Source organism: Drosophila bipectinata, chromosome 4 (assembly GCF_030179905.1).
Source record: "Drosophila bipectinata strain 14024-0381.07 chromosome 4, DbipHiC1v2, whole genome shotgun sequence".
Taxonomy (NCBI): Eukaryota; Metazoa; Arthropoda; class Insecta; order Diptera; family Drosophilidae; genus Drosophila; species Drosophila bipectinata.
This window is the reverse complement of record NC_091740.1, coordinates 10,507,912-10,526,105: the sequence shown is the minus strand read 5'-3', so window position 1 is coordinate 10,526,105 and position 18,194 is coordinate 10,507,912. Positions and strand designations below refer to the sequence as shown.

The following is an 18,194-nucleotide window of genomic DNA, read 5'->3' as shown; positions in this document are numbered from 1 at the left end:
TTATACCCGTTTATACGCCAGGCACGATGGAGTACTTACTGTGTGTTAAAATACTGTGCCAAAGCTCTTCGCAAACCTCTACATAGACTCTTCAATTTATATTTGGAAACCTAGATTTTTCCCTTTAAGTGGAAGGAATCTTACATAATTCCCTCAGATAAAGAAAAAAAAAATCTCAAAATTCTCGGCAATTCCAAAGTTATTTGAAAAACTAATTACTCCTCATTTGCAACACTTTTTCTCTTCGATCATCTCTTCATGTCAGCATGGCTTCATTGGCTTCGGTCCACCACTAATTTACTGGAGGTGACTTCCATTGTCATAGATGGGTTTTGGAAGAAATTGCAAACTGATGGTATTTACTAGAGATGAAACGGATAGCAGTTTGGCCGGATACCGGATACCGGATATTCGGCCGACCATTTGGCCGGATATCCGGCCGCCGAATATCCGAATGTTTTGCAAAACTTAGCCGTTTGCGTAGACGTCGCGCCAACGATCGGGTGTTCTCGGTTCGATTTGGTTTTTTTCGTTGATGAGTGAAGTTAACAGTTGTATCCATATCCATAACCTGTGAGCTGGACTTTAATCTCTAGCCAATGCAAATTGATCGCACCCTTATTCTTGGTGGGCAGCTAATGCCCAAATTTAGCAAAGTTTGCAAAAATCTACCTTTCTGCTCCTTGCACTACTGTGTATAGCGAAAGACTTTTTTCTGAAGCTGGCCTTATTAATGAAGAAAAACGCAACCGCCTGCTACCTCTTAATGCAGAGGAATTAGTAGCTTTGTCTTCAATACAAATCCATCTCTTTCCATCTCTTTTGAAAATTTTCCAAACTGGTGTTTAGCAAATGATTTAGTACTTAATGGATCCAAATGCAAGCTTAAGTCTTTTTATCGTTCTTGCCCTCTGCAAGCTACGTATATTCTCTATGGGATTGCCTTAGAAAAATTAACTTAGGTCAATGATCTCAGCGTCCTATTAGACACTAAACATACATTTTCCGACCATATTTCTTCACTGCTTAATAAGGGTATTTTAGTCATTGGATTCATTAAAAGATGGTCAAAATAACGTAACGACCCCTACATTACTAAAAGCTTATTTATTTCTTTGGTCTGTCCGATTCTGGAGTATGGTTCATATATCTCCAATATCATCCCCAATATAGAGTAGATCAGGACTGCATAGAATCCAATCCGTACAAAAGAATTTAACATTTTCACTTATAGGTCTTAACTGGGATGCAAATCTTCATCTTCCATCTTATAGTACTTCTATAGACTTCAACTTCTACTAATAAACTACTTATAAGACTTCTACTAATAAACTACTTATAAGACTTCTACTAATAAACTTACCAAGCTGAAAAAATCGTTGGCCCATGCTGGGTGTAGTTTTCCTACATAACCTTATTAATGGGGATGTCGATAAGGGTATACTGGGATGCAAATCTTCAGCTTCCATCCTACAGTAGCAGACTTTTACTTATAAACTTACATAGCTTAACAAATCGTAGGACAATGCTCGGTGTAGTTTTTCTGCATAACCTTATTAATGGGGATGTCGATAGCCAGCATTTAATAACACGCTTAAACTATAACATTCCTAACAGAAGGACTAGAAACTTTAGTGCTCTATTCCCTAGCCATTGTAGTTTGACATTTGCACAACACGACCCTCTTAGACTTCAGACCGTGATCTCGATTACAAATTAAACGGTTGAAAAGATTTCAAAAAAACTTTAACTTCTTGGGTACTATGGGTACCTTAAATTTTTTTTTAAATATTTGTATTTACTTATTAACAAGGAAAAGGTAACTTAATTTACATTAAAAGTACCATATAGGAAATTTAAATTTGCGACTATTTAAAATAGGGTTTAATTTAGGGAAAGGAGATGGGACAGTTCATAAAAGCGAACGAACGATATACATAGTTCCTTAAAGTCTATTTGCATGTGCCTGTTCAAAAAATAATACAAAAATCTAAACCATAACTTTAAAATATTCGCGTAAATTGATATTGAGTTATACAGTGGTATACTAAACGACTAAAAGAAAAACATTAGTATTCATTTTGGCAGATTGTGTGATTGGGAAACAAACTTATGGGAAACAATTTTTGATCAATCCGAAACAACGATTCCCAACGAGAACATCCACCATATTCAGCCTTTGATGCAATTGTCTAATAAACAAAATATTATTGCTGGTTGATAGATTGCTCTTATGCCAGCGAATAACTAATCATTTACCAACTTTTTTGTGTTGTACTACTACAGTAAAACTCTGATTTGGTCTTGTAAACTATCTGTGTTGACTTATAGTCTCTCAGTTTTAAAGCTATCGACCAAAAACATGGCTCACACCCTTCTTTCCTTTACACGCAGTATAAGTCGGAACGGCCGGGATCGGCTGACTATATCCTATAGCTGCATAACAACTGATTGATCGGAAATTCTATAACTTTGGTTTTTCAAAAGATAGAGTCGAATTTTGTATGAGTGCTATTTTTGGCAAAATATAACGACATACCAAATTTCATAACGATTGGTGTTGAGGTCGGGGCGAGGTTGGTGCACGATTTTTTAAGCAAACATGGATTTGGTTGTTCTTTCCTTTATTTAAACTCAAATCATGGCGCGCGAGCTAAAAAACTTCGTCGTTTTCCCTCGGCTTGTTAGCTTCACCTAGCGATCGCAAACGCCTCGTTCTTCCGCCATTTTTCCGTATATCGATAAGCTTACGTCTAGCGTTTTTCAAAACTTATTCTAAACATTATTCTACACTAATTTTAACGATTTCATTTTTTAAATATAAACTTAATTCTAGGACGGCGGTAGCATTCCCTCCCCCGTAACTGATCCCGATCCGTGGTCAGTTACCTATCTCCAAGCCGACGTCCAGAACTGCTACCTTTGTTGCTGGTCTTTCTATAGCACCATGCTGCGTCTTGATTGTCACCCGACGAACTTGTCCATCGTTGGCTATCATTGCGTCAGTCACGCGTCCTTTTAGCCACAGGTTCCTGGGAAGGAGCTCATCCACGACTACGACGATGCTCCCGATGGTGATTGGAGGCACCTTCTCAAACCATTTGGTGCGCCTGGTTAACACGGGTGCATACTCCTTAACCCATCGTTGCCAAAAGCGGTCTCCGAAGCGCTGAGTCTCGTTCCATCTACGCTTCAGATTCATTCCCTCTTCTGGCAGCGGCTTGTATCCGTTCGCCGATCCTAGCAGCAGGTGGTTCGGAGTCAGGGCAGCGTCATCCTCGGAATCCAAACTTACGAACGTGAGAGGTCGCGAGTTGATGATAAATTGCGCCTCCATCAGTGTGAGAATATTTTCCTCGGTGTCCCTGAAAGGGCCATAAAATTGGCTAGGCACATGATACATGAACTAGTATCTAGACTGTAGACGATCTCAAAATGCACCGCGCGCAACGTAAGACAAGTGAACAGAGCTACCCATCTCTTCTCTTTGCGCCGGCCGACGTTCACCAATAACGGGCCAAAATAGTCAACGCCTGTATAGGTAAACGGCCTCTCGAAGCTTCCAACTCTTGCCCTCGGGATTGGTGCCATCTGGGGTGGTCTGGGAACTGCTCTGTCAATCTTGCATCGTTGGCATGTGTTTCGTACAGATTTGTGCAGTACTCGTAGCCGGCTGATATAACACGATTTTTTAATGTCGTTTATTACAGTCTCATGAGCGAGATGGTGATACTTTTCGTGGAAGCTCCTAACTATGAGGTTGGTTATCCGGCATCCATGAGCTAGTATGATGGCGTCCTCAGCTATGTCAACTGCGTTTAATCTGCCTCTTGTTCGTAGTACTCCATCGTTGTCCAGGTACGCGTTCAATCCGGCCAATCTGCTTCCCTTGAGGAGCGCCGTTCCCGCGGATAACGTTTTTAGTTCTGCTGCGAAGGCGATGAATTGAGATTGCTTGTATAGAAGCATCTTTGCCTTGCTCACATGAGCCATTGTCGTGGTGGCTGGCATATCTTGTCCGGCACATTTCGCTCGCAGCCGATCAATAAACAGGAGTACTAGCGCCACAGCTCTGTATAACCGCCGCCAATTTGAGAAATCGTTCGCGTTGAACATAACCACTGATTTCGTATGCGTCGTCATCACATGCTTCCGGATCTCCGAGGTATGGATGATGCTCTCCTGCTTCTTGGATATTCGCCAGTTGCTCGCATCGGTCTTCAGGAACTCCGGGCCCGTTATCCACGTCTCTCGTTGGGTTTGCCCGGGGACCTTGGTAGCTCCATCTGCTACGTTCAGCTTTGGAGGAATCCACCGCCATTGCTCGACCAGTGTTGTTTCCAGAATTTCGGCGACTCTGTGCATCACGAACTGATGAAAGTTGCGGGGGTCCATAGTTAGCCACTGCAACACTGTCTTGGAGTCCGACCAGTAAGTGGCGTTGTCAATTCGTAGGTTGCGTGTGCTCATCACCTTTTTGGGCTAAGCGTGTTCCCATAACTGCTGCCTGCAGCTCCATACGCGGAATCGAAAGTGGTTTTAAAGGTGCCACCTTAGATTTCGCCATTACCAAAGATACGCCGACTCTGTCATCCGTTGTCACGCGCAAGTAGCAGACTGCAGAATATGCTTGCTCGCTGGCGTCGACGAATGTATGGAGTCCAATTTGACATGGCTCCGATGTGGCTGGGGAAAAGCATCTAGGGACCTCGAAAGTCCTTATGTCTTGCAAGATGGTTTTCCATTGGCGCCATTCTTCTAGAATCCTCTCAGGTAGCTCCTGATCCCATTCAATTTTTTGCCGCCATATGCACTGGCGGAGTATTTTTAGTCCGATCGTTTGGCATGATAAAAATCCCAATGGATCGAAGATCGACATCAAAACTTGTAACACTTCTCGCTTGGTAGGCACTGTGTTTTCCGCCAGCACATCACGCTTCATTTGAACATATCATTATGTGGGTCCCAGAACATGCCAAGTATCTTTTCTGTTCCACAAAAATCCACGGCCTTTTGGATTCCAGCGTTGCCATTATCCTGCAAGCTTTTGAGTACTTCTTCCGAATTCGACGACCAGTTACGGATCTCGAATCCGCCTCTGCGATGGACTTCTATGACTTGTCTGGTGATCTGGATGGCCTCCTGTTCGTTCCTCATGCTATCGATTAAGGCCAATGGGAACTCTTCTTGGTGGGTTTCCGCGTTCTTATCTCGAACGAAGTGCGCTATAAACGGCGCGCAGCTAATCCCAAAAGTCATAGCTCGCATAACATAGGTGTCTGCTTTGTCGCTGCCTTTGTCATACCACAAAAATCGCTGCGCCTGCATATCCTCCTCGCGAATGTTGATCCTGTGAAACATTTCCGCAATGTCACCACAAATCGCTATTTTGTTGACCCGAAAGGCTAGCAAGACATCTATGAGTGGGTTCAGGCAATCTGGTCCCTTGAGTAGGTAGTCATTTAGCGCGTGTCCGTGTGCCTTTGCGGCTGCATTCCATACGAGCCTTATCTTTTTCGGCTTGTTTGGATTCAGCGCTATGAATATTGGCAGATACCATGTACGGCTGTTCTCCCGGCTGGTTTCATCCTCGGATAGCTTAACCGCGTATCCTTTGTCTAGGAGGTTCCTGATTTGGGCGTCAATCTTTTCATACAGATCTGGTTCTTGAGAGACCTTTATCCTCATGCAAGTAAGCCGCTTCAGAGCGTTTCTCCGGCTCTCAGAGAGTTTGTCGATACCACCGCGCCACGGAAGTCCAACTTCATATTTTCCGGACTTCTTTTGGCACGTGTTTTCCAGTATCTTCACTGCCAGCTCATCTTCAGCTGAGTACAGCTTTCGTGGTACGAGTGCATCAAGGTTGAAATTGAATCATAGAGTTCTTGCCAGTCGCAGTCGCAGTGGTGCATGAAAATGGATCGTTGTGGGTTCGCCGATCCTTGTATGCTCCATCCTAGCATGCACTTCGATGCTATCGGCTCGTTCCATTTTCCTTCGCGGATCTTGCGAGGGACTGCTAGCTTCCAGTTATTGGTTCCGATTAGCAAAGTTGGCCGGGCAGAGTAGGACCGTAGCGGCAAGTCTTTCAAATGCTGGAATCTTTCGCATAGCTCCTTCATGTTGACTGTCTGTCTCGGTAATGCTAGGTTCTGAACGGTCTGGACGGTCAGTAAACCTTATCGCAGTTCATTTCCGAGATTTGTACGGATGCTTTCACGGATCCACTCTCGAGTCGAGTCGTCTGTGCAGCCCACTGCAAACACATTGGCGCTGCCTGGCCTTGTATTTCCAATCTTTGGAATACGAATGCATCTGCTAAGGTCACGGATGATCCTTCATCTAGAAAGGCGTAGATCTCAGTCTGCCTGCTGCCGTAATGCAGCTTGACTGGAATGATGCGAAAGAACTGATATCCGTGGTTGTCGTCTCGGTGCGTACTCACGTGACTCTGTGGTCTGTCTTGGCCGATTGCGTTGGGAACATATTCTGTATGAAGTAACTCATGGTGTCTCCTTGTACAGCCATTAATTCTACAGTTCCCGGTTCGCCATCTGTTCCGGTGTACCTTGAGGCAGCAGAAACAGGCTTTACCCGCTCTGAATACCTGCCACCTGTGCTCCACGTCAAGGTTCGAGAATACCTGACATTGTGCTGGGTTGTGACTCGGGTCGCCGCAAGCTACGCACCTCTGTTGAACTTGCTGCTGAGCTGCTTCCGTATGGATCGCGTTCGATCGTGTTTGTCCTCGTGCTGGTCCAGGATCATCTGCCTCTCTCTTGTCCGGGCGGCGACTATTGTGCGAATTAACTGCGCCAGTTTTGTAAAAGGATGGCGCCACCACTAATGACGCTGCCTCTGCGATTTTATACAGCCAATCACTGAATGCCTTGACTGCGGCCACTCTATCGTCGCGGGGTTGCATTGCCCAGTTTAGCTTGTGTTGGTTGGGGAGCTTATCTACCAGCTCCTTGACCAGCATTGGATTGTTGAGATGCGCCTTCAGATCGCACGCCTCCATAGTAGCACGGACGTTCCGCACTGCCAGCGCGTACTCTATTAACGCCTCCAATCTGTCTTTGGGTGGTGCCAGTCTTCGCACCTTTTCCACCATTCTTTCTAGGATGTGCTCTGGTCTGCCGAAGAACATCTTCAAAGTGCTGATGACTTCTGAGACTAGGTTAAGAAGTAGGAGTTTATCTCTAACCAAGCCACGAGCTTTCCCTTTAAGCGACTTTTGCAGACGTAGCATGTTTTCCACATTCGTATATCCCGCTGTTGTCGTACTGTGTTCAAATGTGCTGATAAATAACGGCCAGTCCTCAGGATCCCCGCTGAATGTTGTAAGGTCCTTGGGTATAGCTTGCAGGGCCGCTATTTGAGTACTTGTAGGTGAATCTGTGGCTCGAAACATCCCAGCTACCGCTACGTCAGCGGGGTTCATCTGCATGAGAATTTTTTTACTTTTCTTCTATGAACTTTGCCTCAGACTGTCTTTTCTCCTCGAGCATATCTAACAAGAGTTGGTTCTTGTTCGTGTCCGGATTGCCTTCCCGAACATTCATGTTCTCTCCATTGCCGGCAGTATCGATTAGCGTATCGACGGCTAGCGCTTTGCCGTGCGGTTCAGGGGTATCCATTGCGTCTTCACGTGTTTGAGGCTGTACTGGTGATCGTTGCATACCGCTGAACCGTGCTATGTGGCTGCAACCCGCAAGACAGTAATCGCAACTCCAATCCTTGCTCTCAATGTCGTCCTCTACGCCGGCACACTCGAAATGGTACCACCTTCCGCAAACGTCGCACTGTACCCACTTTTCTGACGCTGTTTCGTTTTTGTTCCCGCAAATTCTGCACACTTCAACGTTCATGCTTCGCGTCGTCCGGTGTGCTTGCAATATGGCGTCTGCTTTTCTTCTTCTTGGTTGCGTGCTTACTCGACCTAGCCTGTGGCTGCTAGGGACGCGACGCCTTACCTCTGCCTTTATTCGCAAGAGTTCTGGTTTTCCCCAAGAATGGCGTGCTCAACTCAACCTAGCCAGTGGCTGCTAGGGACGCGACGCCTTCACTTTCGTTACTTCCAAAATTTGTCGCCTCCTGTCGGTCTAGCTGTTGTCTGCTAGCTATTCATTTTTCAAATATAAACTTAATTCTATGACGGCGGTAACAATTGGCAAACTGTGTCATAAAGCTGCCATATAACTGAACGATAGGAAATAATATTTTGTATTTAATAAAAAAACCAACTGTGGTATTTTTGAAAATAAAAGCGTGGGACTTTTTTTTAAATTATGCATTCTAATAAATTAGTTTTATAATAAAATTCTCATAACGATTTATATCCGATTATAACTGCAAGAGTATATCAACTTCGGCTCCGCCCGAAGTTAGCTTTCCTAGTTAGCTTGTTGTATTTTTTTCGAGCATTTTGCGCGACTTTTTATTGCTTAATGATATTTAAATTTAAACACATCGGCACTCACAAAATACATGCTGCCCCGAGTGACAATGGCATTCAGTCTGCTGTGAACCGACCAGTCTCACTTTCACCCCACCGAACTTTTCAGTCCGATAGGACACACTCACGCAACAAAACCTGCCATTCACTGGGCCTCGAACTTTCCACGTTCCCTTCCGATATTTCACGATACAGCCATTCGTTCTCCAGCAATGACAACCCCATCTTAAGCTTTTAGCCTACGGCTCTACGCCGTATCTTCAAGTATAGAGGAACTGTTCCAAACAAAACCTGCCTTGCGTGTTGCTGAAGCCTCTTAAAGTCCGCAAACACACCGAGGATGTACTTGGGTTGCTGGATCTCACAGAGTCCTTAACATACCTCTAAGCGTCCTCCACGCTTTTCCCCTCCCGAAAGCCAAACTGCCTATCAGACATCTGGCTCCCCACACTCTCCTGCAGCCGCTTCAGATTCGGATTTGCAAGAAGCGGAACAAGGCTGATGCCCCGAAAGGATCGCGGATTGCTCCCGACCGCATCAGGTGACTTAAAGAGTGCACACACCCTTGTGCTTTTCCACGCACGTGGAAAGACCCCCTCACTCACTCACTTTGCATTCAGACACTTTTACAAATCTCCGCTGTTAACCCATCCATGCCATGAGCTTTTTCCGAGCGAGGCTTGGTGAACCCCCACTCAAGCTCGCTCACCAGGAGGGGCTCAGCCCCTCCTCACCCTCTGCATCAGGCACAATACTCCCTAGGGAAGAATTCGGACAACAAGAATTCGACACAGTCCTTCCAAGTTGTAAGCACTTGGCCTCGAACCTTTAGGGCCCCTATTCTTTTCACACTCCCGCAGAATTTTGTAAACACGACCCCAAGGATCGTGCTTATTTTTTTCCACGAAAGTGCGCCACTCATCCTCCATTAACCTAAATAAATTATGCGTATACTCGTGTGTCCGAGAATGTAACTGATCCCTAAGCTGGGCTAAGCATTCCGCATTGGACCTTCTGCCCCCTTGGAATCTGTTCCGCAGAGACCGGAGGAACTGTTCCTGTGCCACCTTGCGGGGCCTCGCAAAAATGCTATCACTCTCACTCGTAACCCACCCTGTCACACATGCAACTTGTTCATCCACATTCATAGCACAGAACGTGCTCAACGAAACTTAAGTCACCGCTTCTCTCACATAATGCCCATGAAAAGCCCAATTCGCTTCACGCAAGCACCACCGATTAACTCCAACTAATTCGACTAGAATACACTGAAAAAACAATATTTTTTTTTAATGTATCTTTAAACTTTGTTTTTAATTAAAATTAAAATTTTTTAAATTAAATAAATATTTTAAAATTTTAGGGTGAATAAAATAAAAAAAAGGACCCAGTTAAAAACCCAGACCCAGAAAAAAAACAACATTTACACTTAAAAAAATTACACAAAAAAGCCCTTAAACCCAGTGCGACAACAAAAATATTGCAGGAACTTTTGAAGAGACCTAATAGGAATTGTTTACAAAACCGTGTTTGAAATATTTCTAAAACCCTCATAATCTTGATTTATTTAAAAAAAATGGTTTTTCTGGACTTTTTTTTTCTCTTAAAAACTTTTTCTCTCGACGTTTTTGAATAGTTAAATGTTGTAGCTTTTAAAAGAAATATATGTTTAATTAATTAAAACAAAAAGAATACAATTTTTACACAAGAAAATTTAATTTTTGAATTTTTGTCGTGTTTTTCGGACTTTGACGCCTTTTCTATACTTAAATGATACCAACAACAACAATACTCTAACTACATTACTCTAACTTTTTTAAACACAGAAATTTATTTAAGTTCCTAGAATTAAAAATCGCACTTTTTTATGCCACGACACTCGTACTCATTAGCAGGTGGCCATCAAGGTGTGGAGTATCAAGGGATCAAGTATCATTAACAATAGTGTTGCTTCAACAGAAATTTCTGAAAATCTACTTTCAATTCTTTCCAAAAGATTAATTATCAAAAGAAATACCGGTTTTGAATTCGATCTGAGATAACATATTTGTATCTCTGTCGCAGCACGCTCAATTTTATTAAGTTAATCAATATGTTGCACCATAAGAAAGAATCTGCCCCAGCAAGACCACCACCCCCAAAGCCGACGATCTAGAGCCGGAAGTCTACATCGTGCCACGCAAAAGGCTTAGAAAAGTTGAGACTACTTAACACAGGAGCCTCGCACAAATAGCGTTATAACTCGCTGAAAGCTTTAAGAGCCTCTTCGGTTAAGACGAAAAGCTTTTTAGTCGTCATCAAATCAGTAAGAGGTGAAGCCAGAGAAGCAGAATTGGGCATAAACTTGCGATACAAACGCATAAACCCATAAATCTTCTCAAATCGCGAAGGTTCTTTGGAGCAGGAAAGCTACTTATCGCTGAGATTTTATCTGGATGACCTTAATATCAGACACTCTTCATAAACCAGCTCGCCTTATGTGAAACGACATATTCAACTTAACACGTCCAAATGTCTCTCGTAATGGGATGAAACAACTAAAAGGTTATCTAGGTATATGAAAACTTAATTTTTGAGATTAGCCGGAATGACCTTGTCCATCAATCTTGACATGGTGCTGGTAGCGTTACACAGTCCAAAAGGCATTACCTGAATTGATAAAGTGGTCTGACAGAAACTGTGAGTGCCGTCTTATCTCGAGATGCAGAATGTAAGGGAATTTTCTAGTATGCGTCTTTTAAATCTAAACTCGATTAGATTAAGCTTTCAGCTTTAGGCAAGAGACTGAGTATACCACTGATCTGCGGCAATGGGTATGCATCTCTTCCGGAGAAACTATTTACCTTTCGACAATCCAGAAAAATTCGAACCTTGTGCTTAGTCACCATTACTATCGGAGAGGCCATATCGGGGTTAATTTTTATGTCCCGTATTTTATTTGAATTATTCACTACTATAAAAACCATTAGAAAACCATGGAACCAATTCAGAAACTTATCTTTTAAACGTATTCCACGGTTGTTCCAGCTGATCTGTCAACACTTAAGACTCTCATTGGGTTTTTGCTTCTGGTTTCGTATTCATTCCTAAATGTTGCCGTCATCTCTTCCCTGTCTAAACTGCATTCGTAGGGCTTCGCATAATTAATTCCGAGGCACGACCCCAATAGACTTGTAAAACCTCCAGTAAAATTCATAAACATTTCTTTCAAACAAGACATTTGCATTTCGACATATTATTCCGAAATTCCGTTCCAAAGTATGATGCGTAAGCGCTTCAACTCTGTATATGAAATTGTCTACGGTTACCCCTGTTGGGGAATATTATATTTTCCAACCGTTTAGGATTTGAGCTATCTTATCTTTGCTTTAACTCATTACACTGGAGACACTATTTTCGGTGCTGATCTGATAGTGTTTAAGGAAATATTTCCCAGATTCTGTGATTCTCTATTTTCCATAACCATTGCACTTTCTCCTCTTTGTCTTTCGCCTTCGTTCAACTGAAACGTGCCTGCGTTATTGGCAAGGAATCATTCGGTGTATCTTATAATCTTTGTAAACAGGCTCCTTCGCGGTTTTCTAGTTTCTCGGACAGAATGGCTGAGAGTCGTTTCTCTATTTCCGATAACGTCATTTCGTTTGCGACCCTATCACCTTCCGACGAGCTGGTAGTAAGCAAAGTACTGGGGTTTTGACCTATTTCAGCGGAACTTTCACCACTAATGCCGCTAGCAGCTCTACTCTTGCTGTTGAATACGAGATCTTGAACGGGTTTCCCGAGTTTCTAACGCTTTACTCCCAGATGGCCCATATTAGTACTTGCACACTGCACAGAGTCTGCTTTTCTGAAAGGCGGATTCTAAGAACCGCCTATGAAAATCGTGATTACAAAGCGTTGTCAATGATTCGGTTGCCGTTTCTATCTCAGCTTTACCAATGGAACATGCAGGCGTTGAGCTATCTCCCGAGGCTATTTTATCATGGGATCGGTCCAAACCCTTTTTTATGTATATATTTTATAAAGCCAATTCGTAACGATACAACAAACAAAATTTTTCAGGCAATATAAAAAGATGTCTGAACTGAACTTAACCTTTATGTCACGCGTATCGAAGGTTCACATTTGTTCACTAAGTTTCTACGCAAAAGTCACAAAGTGCTCGAATTCCTGCTTAGAGAACTAGCACCTCTAATTTTCAAGAAACTCAAAGCTGGAGACAAATAAATTTTTTACTGAGAGCGCATAAGAGTAAGACTTGAATAGCGCATTTGCTTGTATTATCATTTCGCAATCGGTTTAAAGTGGGAAAATTAAACAATTATTATTATTTGAATAAAGTTTAATAAAATAAAATCAAAGTTATTCGAAACTACGAAAAATGGGTCGTGCGAAACCGTTGAACGACGAAGAAAAAGGAAAAATCCAAGCTTTTAAGGAGGTTGGCGTTTCTTTACAAGAAATAGCAAATAGAACCAAACAAAGTCGCAAAGTTATAAGCAACTATTTGAAGAATCCCCAGAACTATGGGAAAAACACGAAAGGACGAACCTCCAGTACAGTTACGCAGGGGACAGGAGAGCTATTTTTAGGCATGCATCCAATTACCATGACTCTGCTGCATGACTCTAATGAAAATTAGGGAAAAATCCGGTGTAAAGGCTAGCTTGGCCACAGTTAAACGCGTTATTTCTAAATCAGATCATTTAAAGCGTCGTAATATTACAAAAAATACCACCGTTAAAGGCATCACGAAAGAAGCCTGGAATAGAAGTTTCAGCAAGACAATGCCCCAATACACACGGCGAGGATCGTAAAATCATGGTTTGATAAAGAAAACGTGTCAACATTGAATTAGCCACCTTATTCGCCCGACTTAAATATAATCGAAAATGTTTGGGGATGGTTGGCAAGAAAAATCGATGAGTCTGGAAAGCAATATGATAATAAGAATGATCTCATTAATGCCATCTATGCGGCCTGGTCAACAATTTCCCTGGACTTCCTTAAGGGGTTATAAACCTTCTTTGTCGAAGAAAAAGAGCAAAGTTCGGATTTTTTTTTAGGTATGTAGCAATTATTTAATTACACGGATGTTTTAATATTTTGATAGTACACTTTATTAACAATGTTTGTGCAAAATTTGGTGGAAAAATATTAAATAGTTTTTAAGGGGTGGCTGTTTCTCTTTTAGGGGTTTTTTTTTTTTTAGAGCCTTGCGGTGACAGTTCCCCAGGTCAAAGGTCAACTTAAACCATAAAAGTAAAAAAATTTCATTAGTTTAGTGTATTTCCTTGTGCTTGAACGATCGATTTCAAATTTTTTTTTTTGTTTTTATGCATACGGGAACGATTTATGCTAAAAATGAACTTTTTTGTCTCTAGAAATTTCACTAAAAAACTAATTTCAGCGAAAAAAAAGTTTGTGCGTGAAAAGTCAAAAGAATTTCATTACGAACATTTAAAAAAAAATTTGAAGTAAATCGGTTCAGTAGTTTTCCGCCAATCCATGTCACCGCAAAGTCATTTTTCAAGAAACACCATTTCGAGATATTCGCGTTTAAAGTTCAGTTCAAGGCCGCGACAAGGCGCGCGGAGCGCTGTAACTTTTTTTCTACTGCTCCAATCTCTATGAAAATTTGGGAAAATGTTCTCAAGAAGTTCTCAATCAATAAAAAAATTTTCGATTTTTTGAAAATAAAAAAGGTATATAACCCCTTAAGAGTTTGTACGACTCTTTACCCAGTAGGATATTTGAAGTTAGAGAGTTCAAATTTGACATGAGAGCTATTTTTGGCAAAATAATACGACATGCCAAATTTCATAAGGATCGGCCGACTATATCCTATAGCTGCCATATAACTGAACGATCGGAAATGACCCAACTTTCGTTGGGTTTCTACTTGAAGATAGAAAGATGGAATTTAGTACAAATTCTATTTTTGGTCAGTTAATCCAACCTACCAAATTTTATAACGACCGGCTGACTATATACTATAGCTGCCATATAACTGAACGATCGGAAATGACACAACTTTTGTGTTTTTGAAGATAGAAATCCAACCTATCAAATTTCATAAGGATCGGCCAACTATATCCGATGTTTGCGATATATATCCTGTTTTAGCTGGAAGGGTATATAAACTTCGGCTCCGCCCGAAGTTAGCTTTCCTTTCTTGTTTAATTATACCCTTGCTGAGGGTATTATAATTTGGTCCAAAAGTGTGCAACGCAGTGAAGGAGAAATCTCCGACCCTATAAAGTATATATGTTCTTTATCAGGATCACCACCTGATTTGATATGAGCATGTCCGTCTGTCTGTCTGTTTGCACGCAGTATATAAGTCGGAACGACCGGGATCGGCCGACTATATCCTATACCTGCCATATAACTGAACGATCGGAAATGGTATTTGGTAGAAATACCAACTTTGGTATTTTTGAAGAAAGAAGTTTGGGGCCTTTTTTAGATTTTGTATTATAATAAATTGGATTTTATTATTATATTCTCATAAGGATCGGCCAACTATATCCGATGTTTGCGATATATATCCAGTTTTAACTGCAAAGGTATATCAACTTCGGCTCCGCCCGAAGCTTTCCTTTCTTGTTATATTGTGAGTTTTTGCAGCTTTAATATGAATGTTTTGGGTGGGCTATTCAAGCGAGCGGCAGTGTATGCTGTTCCTGCTCCTCAAAAGTATAGATGTTATGGGCCGGTTGGCCGACCAGGTGATGTCCAAATAAGTATCCAGCAGTGTGGATCGCTCGCTGGTGGAGACTTTTGGCGGGAAGAGTGGGTTAAACTACGACGATTCACTGTCGATCTATTATTCTTTGATTTTTAGTTCTTTAACATTGGGAACATTTTTCGCCCTAATAAAAAAATTTTTGGTGGCACTTTATTGAAAGCCACTAACTTTAATTCCACTTATTTTTTTTTAGCTTTTCTAAATAAACGAGGTTAAGCCCGATTTTGAGTTGGCGTAGACTCGACTGTTAAATACGACTGCGCTCACGACAAAGAGACCCAACCGGCACGCAGAAGAGCTTTTAAATGCAGCTCCAGCGGAAATGACCCCGATCAAAAGTATCTATATTTTAGAACCACCCTCTAATCTTCCATGAATAATGCTCTAATTAGGGTAGTCGTATCTTAGCTTAACCGGTGACACCTAGTTTTGCTAACGCCACCTATTATACATTTCTAAACACTAAAGTACAAAAAGGTGATCTGTCCACCTTAAAGAACGGCTTCCTTAAGCTGGCCAAATTTCATAATTTACGGAATATTGAACCAGATAATGCAATCATCTTTTTCATATCTGTGTTTTCGTTTTTTTTTTTCAATAAAACTGTAATTTACTATGTATTTTTGTTATATTTTTGTTATTTTTGTTATACCCACGCAGTTCAAGTTTGTTTTAAAATTTTGTCACGCCTTCTCCCGGCCCCAAAAGTTGCGAAATTCTGTAGCGCAAGTACTGGACGGTTTTATGAAAAACTTTTTCCAAACAATTTCTATAGTTAATATATATCTGAAGAGAGAGGGTAAAAGTCTGAAATTCGCGTCACGCAATATATGGACGGCCCCATATATGCTTAAACTATTTTCGTCGAATTTCGAATTTTGTGGTCGCTTCAAGTCGACCATTTTTCCCGAAAAAAAAGTAAATTTCTTGCAGTGAAAAGTAGCACGATTGAGAAGAATAGGGAAAACATAAAAAGTTGTTTTTGTATTTGGGCCTTGCCTATGCTGGGAGCAACACACGAATATGACATGTCATTTCCCTATGAAAGATCAATTCTAACAACAAAGGAGCAACCAGAACAATGGGGCTGGGCACCCCTGGCCTAGAAAAACACGTTTGCAACACAAAAATGTTTTTAAATTATCAAGAGAAAAGAGCCTAGAAACCAGGGACCGTAAATAATGATTATGAGTTTAAAAAAATTGAAACCCAAAACAGTCTCCAAAAAAATTGTCATAAGTTAAATTTTTATGGCAAATTCAAAAACGATAAATTTTTTTTCCAATTTTTATGGAAAAAATTTATTTGTAATAATTAAAATTAATTGTAATAATAAAAAATTAGTAATAATTATTAAGTATCAATTTTTATATAAAAATTACGCAATAACTTTTATTTTCAATTTTTATTATATAAATTGGAAAATAAAAATTATTCGATAACTTTTATTTTAAAAATTGAAAATAAAGATTGAATCTATATATCTTTTGATCCGTAGAAACAAGAAACTAAGGGTAAGTTTCTAGTAGAAACTAAGAGTATTCCGAAAAAAAACAACCCAAAATTTTTTTTATATCATTTCAGTATTAAATATACCAAAAAAACAAGAAAGCAAAGCTAACTTCGGGCGAAGCCGAAGTTGATATACCCTTGCAGTTAAAACCGGATATATATCGCAAACATCGGATATAGTTGGCCGATCCTTATAATTACATCATAATAAATCCAATTAATTACAATAAAAAATCTAAAAAAAAAAGTCCCAAGCTTCTATCTTCAAAAATACGAAAGTTGATATTTCTACCAAATACCATTTCCGATCGTTCAGTTATATGGCAGGTATAGGATATAGTCGGCCGATCCTAATGAAATTTCGTAGGTCGGATTAATTGAAAAATAAGAAAAATATAATCTGTACCAAGTTCCAGCTTTCTATCTTCAAAAACACGAATGTTGGGTCATTTCCGATCGTTCAGTTATATGGCAGCTATAACATATAGTCGGCTATAACCCTTGCAGTTAAAACCGGATATAAATCGCAAACATCGGATGTAGTTGGCGGATCCTTATCAGAATATGATAATATAACTCAATTTATAATAATACAAAATTTAAAACAAGTCCCAAACTTCTGTCTCCAAAAATACCAAAGTTGGTATTTTTTCCAAAAACCATTTCCGATCGTTCAGTTATATGGCAGCTGTAAGATATAGTCCACCGATCGTTATGAAATTTTGTAGGTCGTATTAACTGACCAAAAATATAATCTGTACTAAGTTCCAGCTTTCTATCTTCAAAAACACAAAAGTTGGGTCATTTCCGATCGTTCAGTTATATGGCAGCTATAACATATAGTCGGCTATAACCCTTGCAGTTAAAACCGGATATAAATCGCAAACATCGGATGTAGTTGGCCGATCCTTATGAGAATATGATAATATAACCCAATTTATAATAATACAAAATTTAAAACAAGTCCCAAACTTCTGTCTCCAAAAATACCAAAGTTGGTATTTTTACCAAAAACCATTTCCGATCGTTCAGTTATATGGCAGCTGTAAGATATAGTCCACCGATCGTTATGAAATTTTGTAGGTCGTATTAACTGACCAAAAATATAATCTGTACTAAGTTCCAGCTTTCTATCTTCAAAAACACAAAAGTTGGGTCATTTCCGATCGTTCAGTTATATGGCAGCTATAACATATAGTCGGCTATAACCCTTGCAGTTAAAACCGGATATAAATCGCAAACATCGGATGTAGTTGGCCGATCCTTATGAGAATATGATAATATAACCCAATTTATAATAATACAAAATTTAAAACAAGTCCCAAACTTCTGTCTCCAAAAATACCAAAGTTGGTATTTTTACCAAAAACCATTTCCGATCGTTCAGTTATATGGCAGCTGTAAGATATAGTCTACCGATCGTTATGAAATTTGGCATGTAATGTAATGTGTTGCCAAAAATAGCTCTCATGT

The 18,194-nt window shown here is 40.6% G+C and overlaps 2 protein-coding genes across 5 annotated transcripts in view; one reads left to right on the top strand and one right to left on the bottom strand.

Moving 5' to 3' along the window:
* Positions 1–18,194, top strand: part of Cadps (calcium-dependent secretion activator 1) — a 404,419-nt gene that overhangs the window by 60,247 nt on the left and 325,978 nt on the right. The window contains exon 1 of one of the 4 annotated variants that reach the window (XM_070282297.1): positions 12,795–13,524. The exons of the other annotated variants lie outside the window; for them this stretch is intronic. The gene's annotated coding sequence lies outside the window, so the exon portion shown is untranslated. Of the gene's footprint in view, positions 1–12,794; positions 13,525–18,194 lie in introns of those variants that run through there. 4 annotated transcript variants of the gene reach the window in all.
* On the bottom strand, positions 2,882–4,470 carry LOC138926904 (uncharacterized). Its single transcript, XM_070282511.1, has 2 exons — positions 3,734–4,470; positions 2,882–3,365 (listed from the first exon to the last, which is right to left on the bottom strand). The coding sequence occupies exons 1-2, from the start codon at positions 4,468–4,470 to the stop codon at positions 2,882–2,884; spliced, it is 1,221 nt and encodes a 406-aa protein (XP_070138612.1).

Excerpts from the sequence above, each read along its gene's own strand:
- LOC138926904 (XM_070282511.1), bottom strand. The coding sequence starts at position 4,470 with ATGAGCACACGCAACCTACGAATTGACAACGCCACTTACTGGTCGGAC. Across the intron at positions 3,366-3,733 it reads GTTAGGAGCTTCCACGAAAA|GGACACCGAGGAAAATATTC; the intron begins GTATCACCATCT and ends TGGCCCTTTCAG.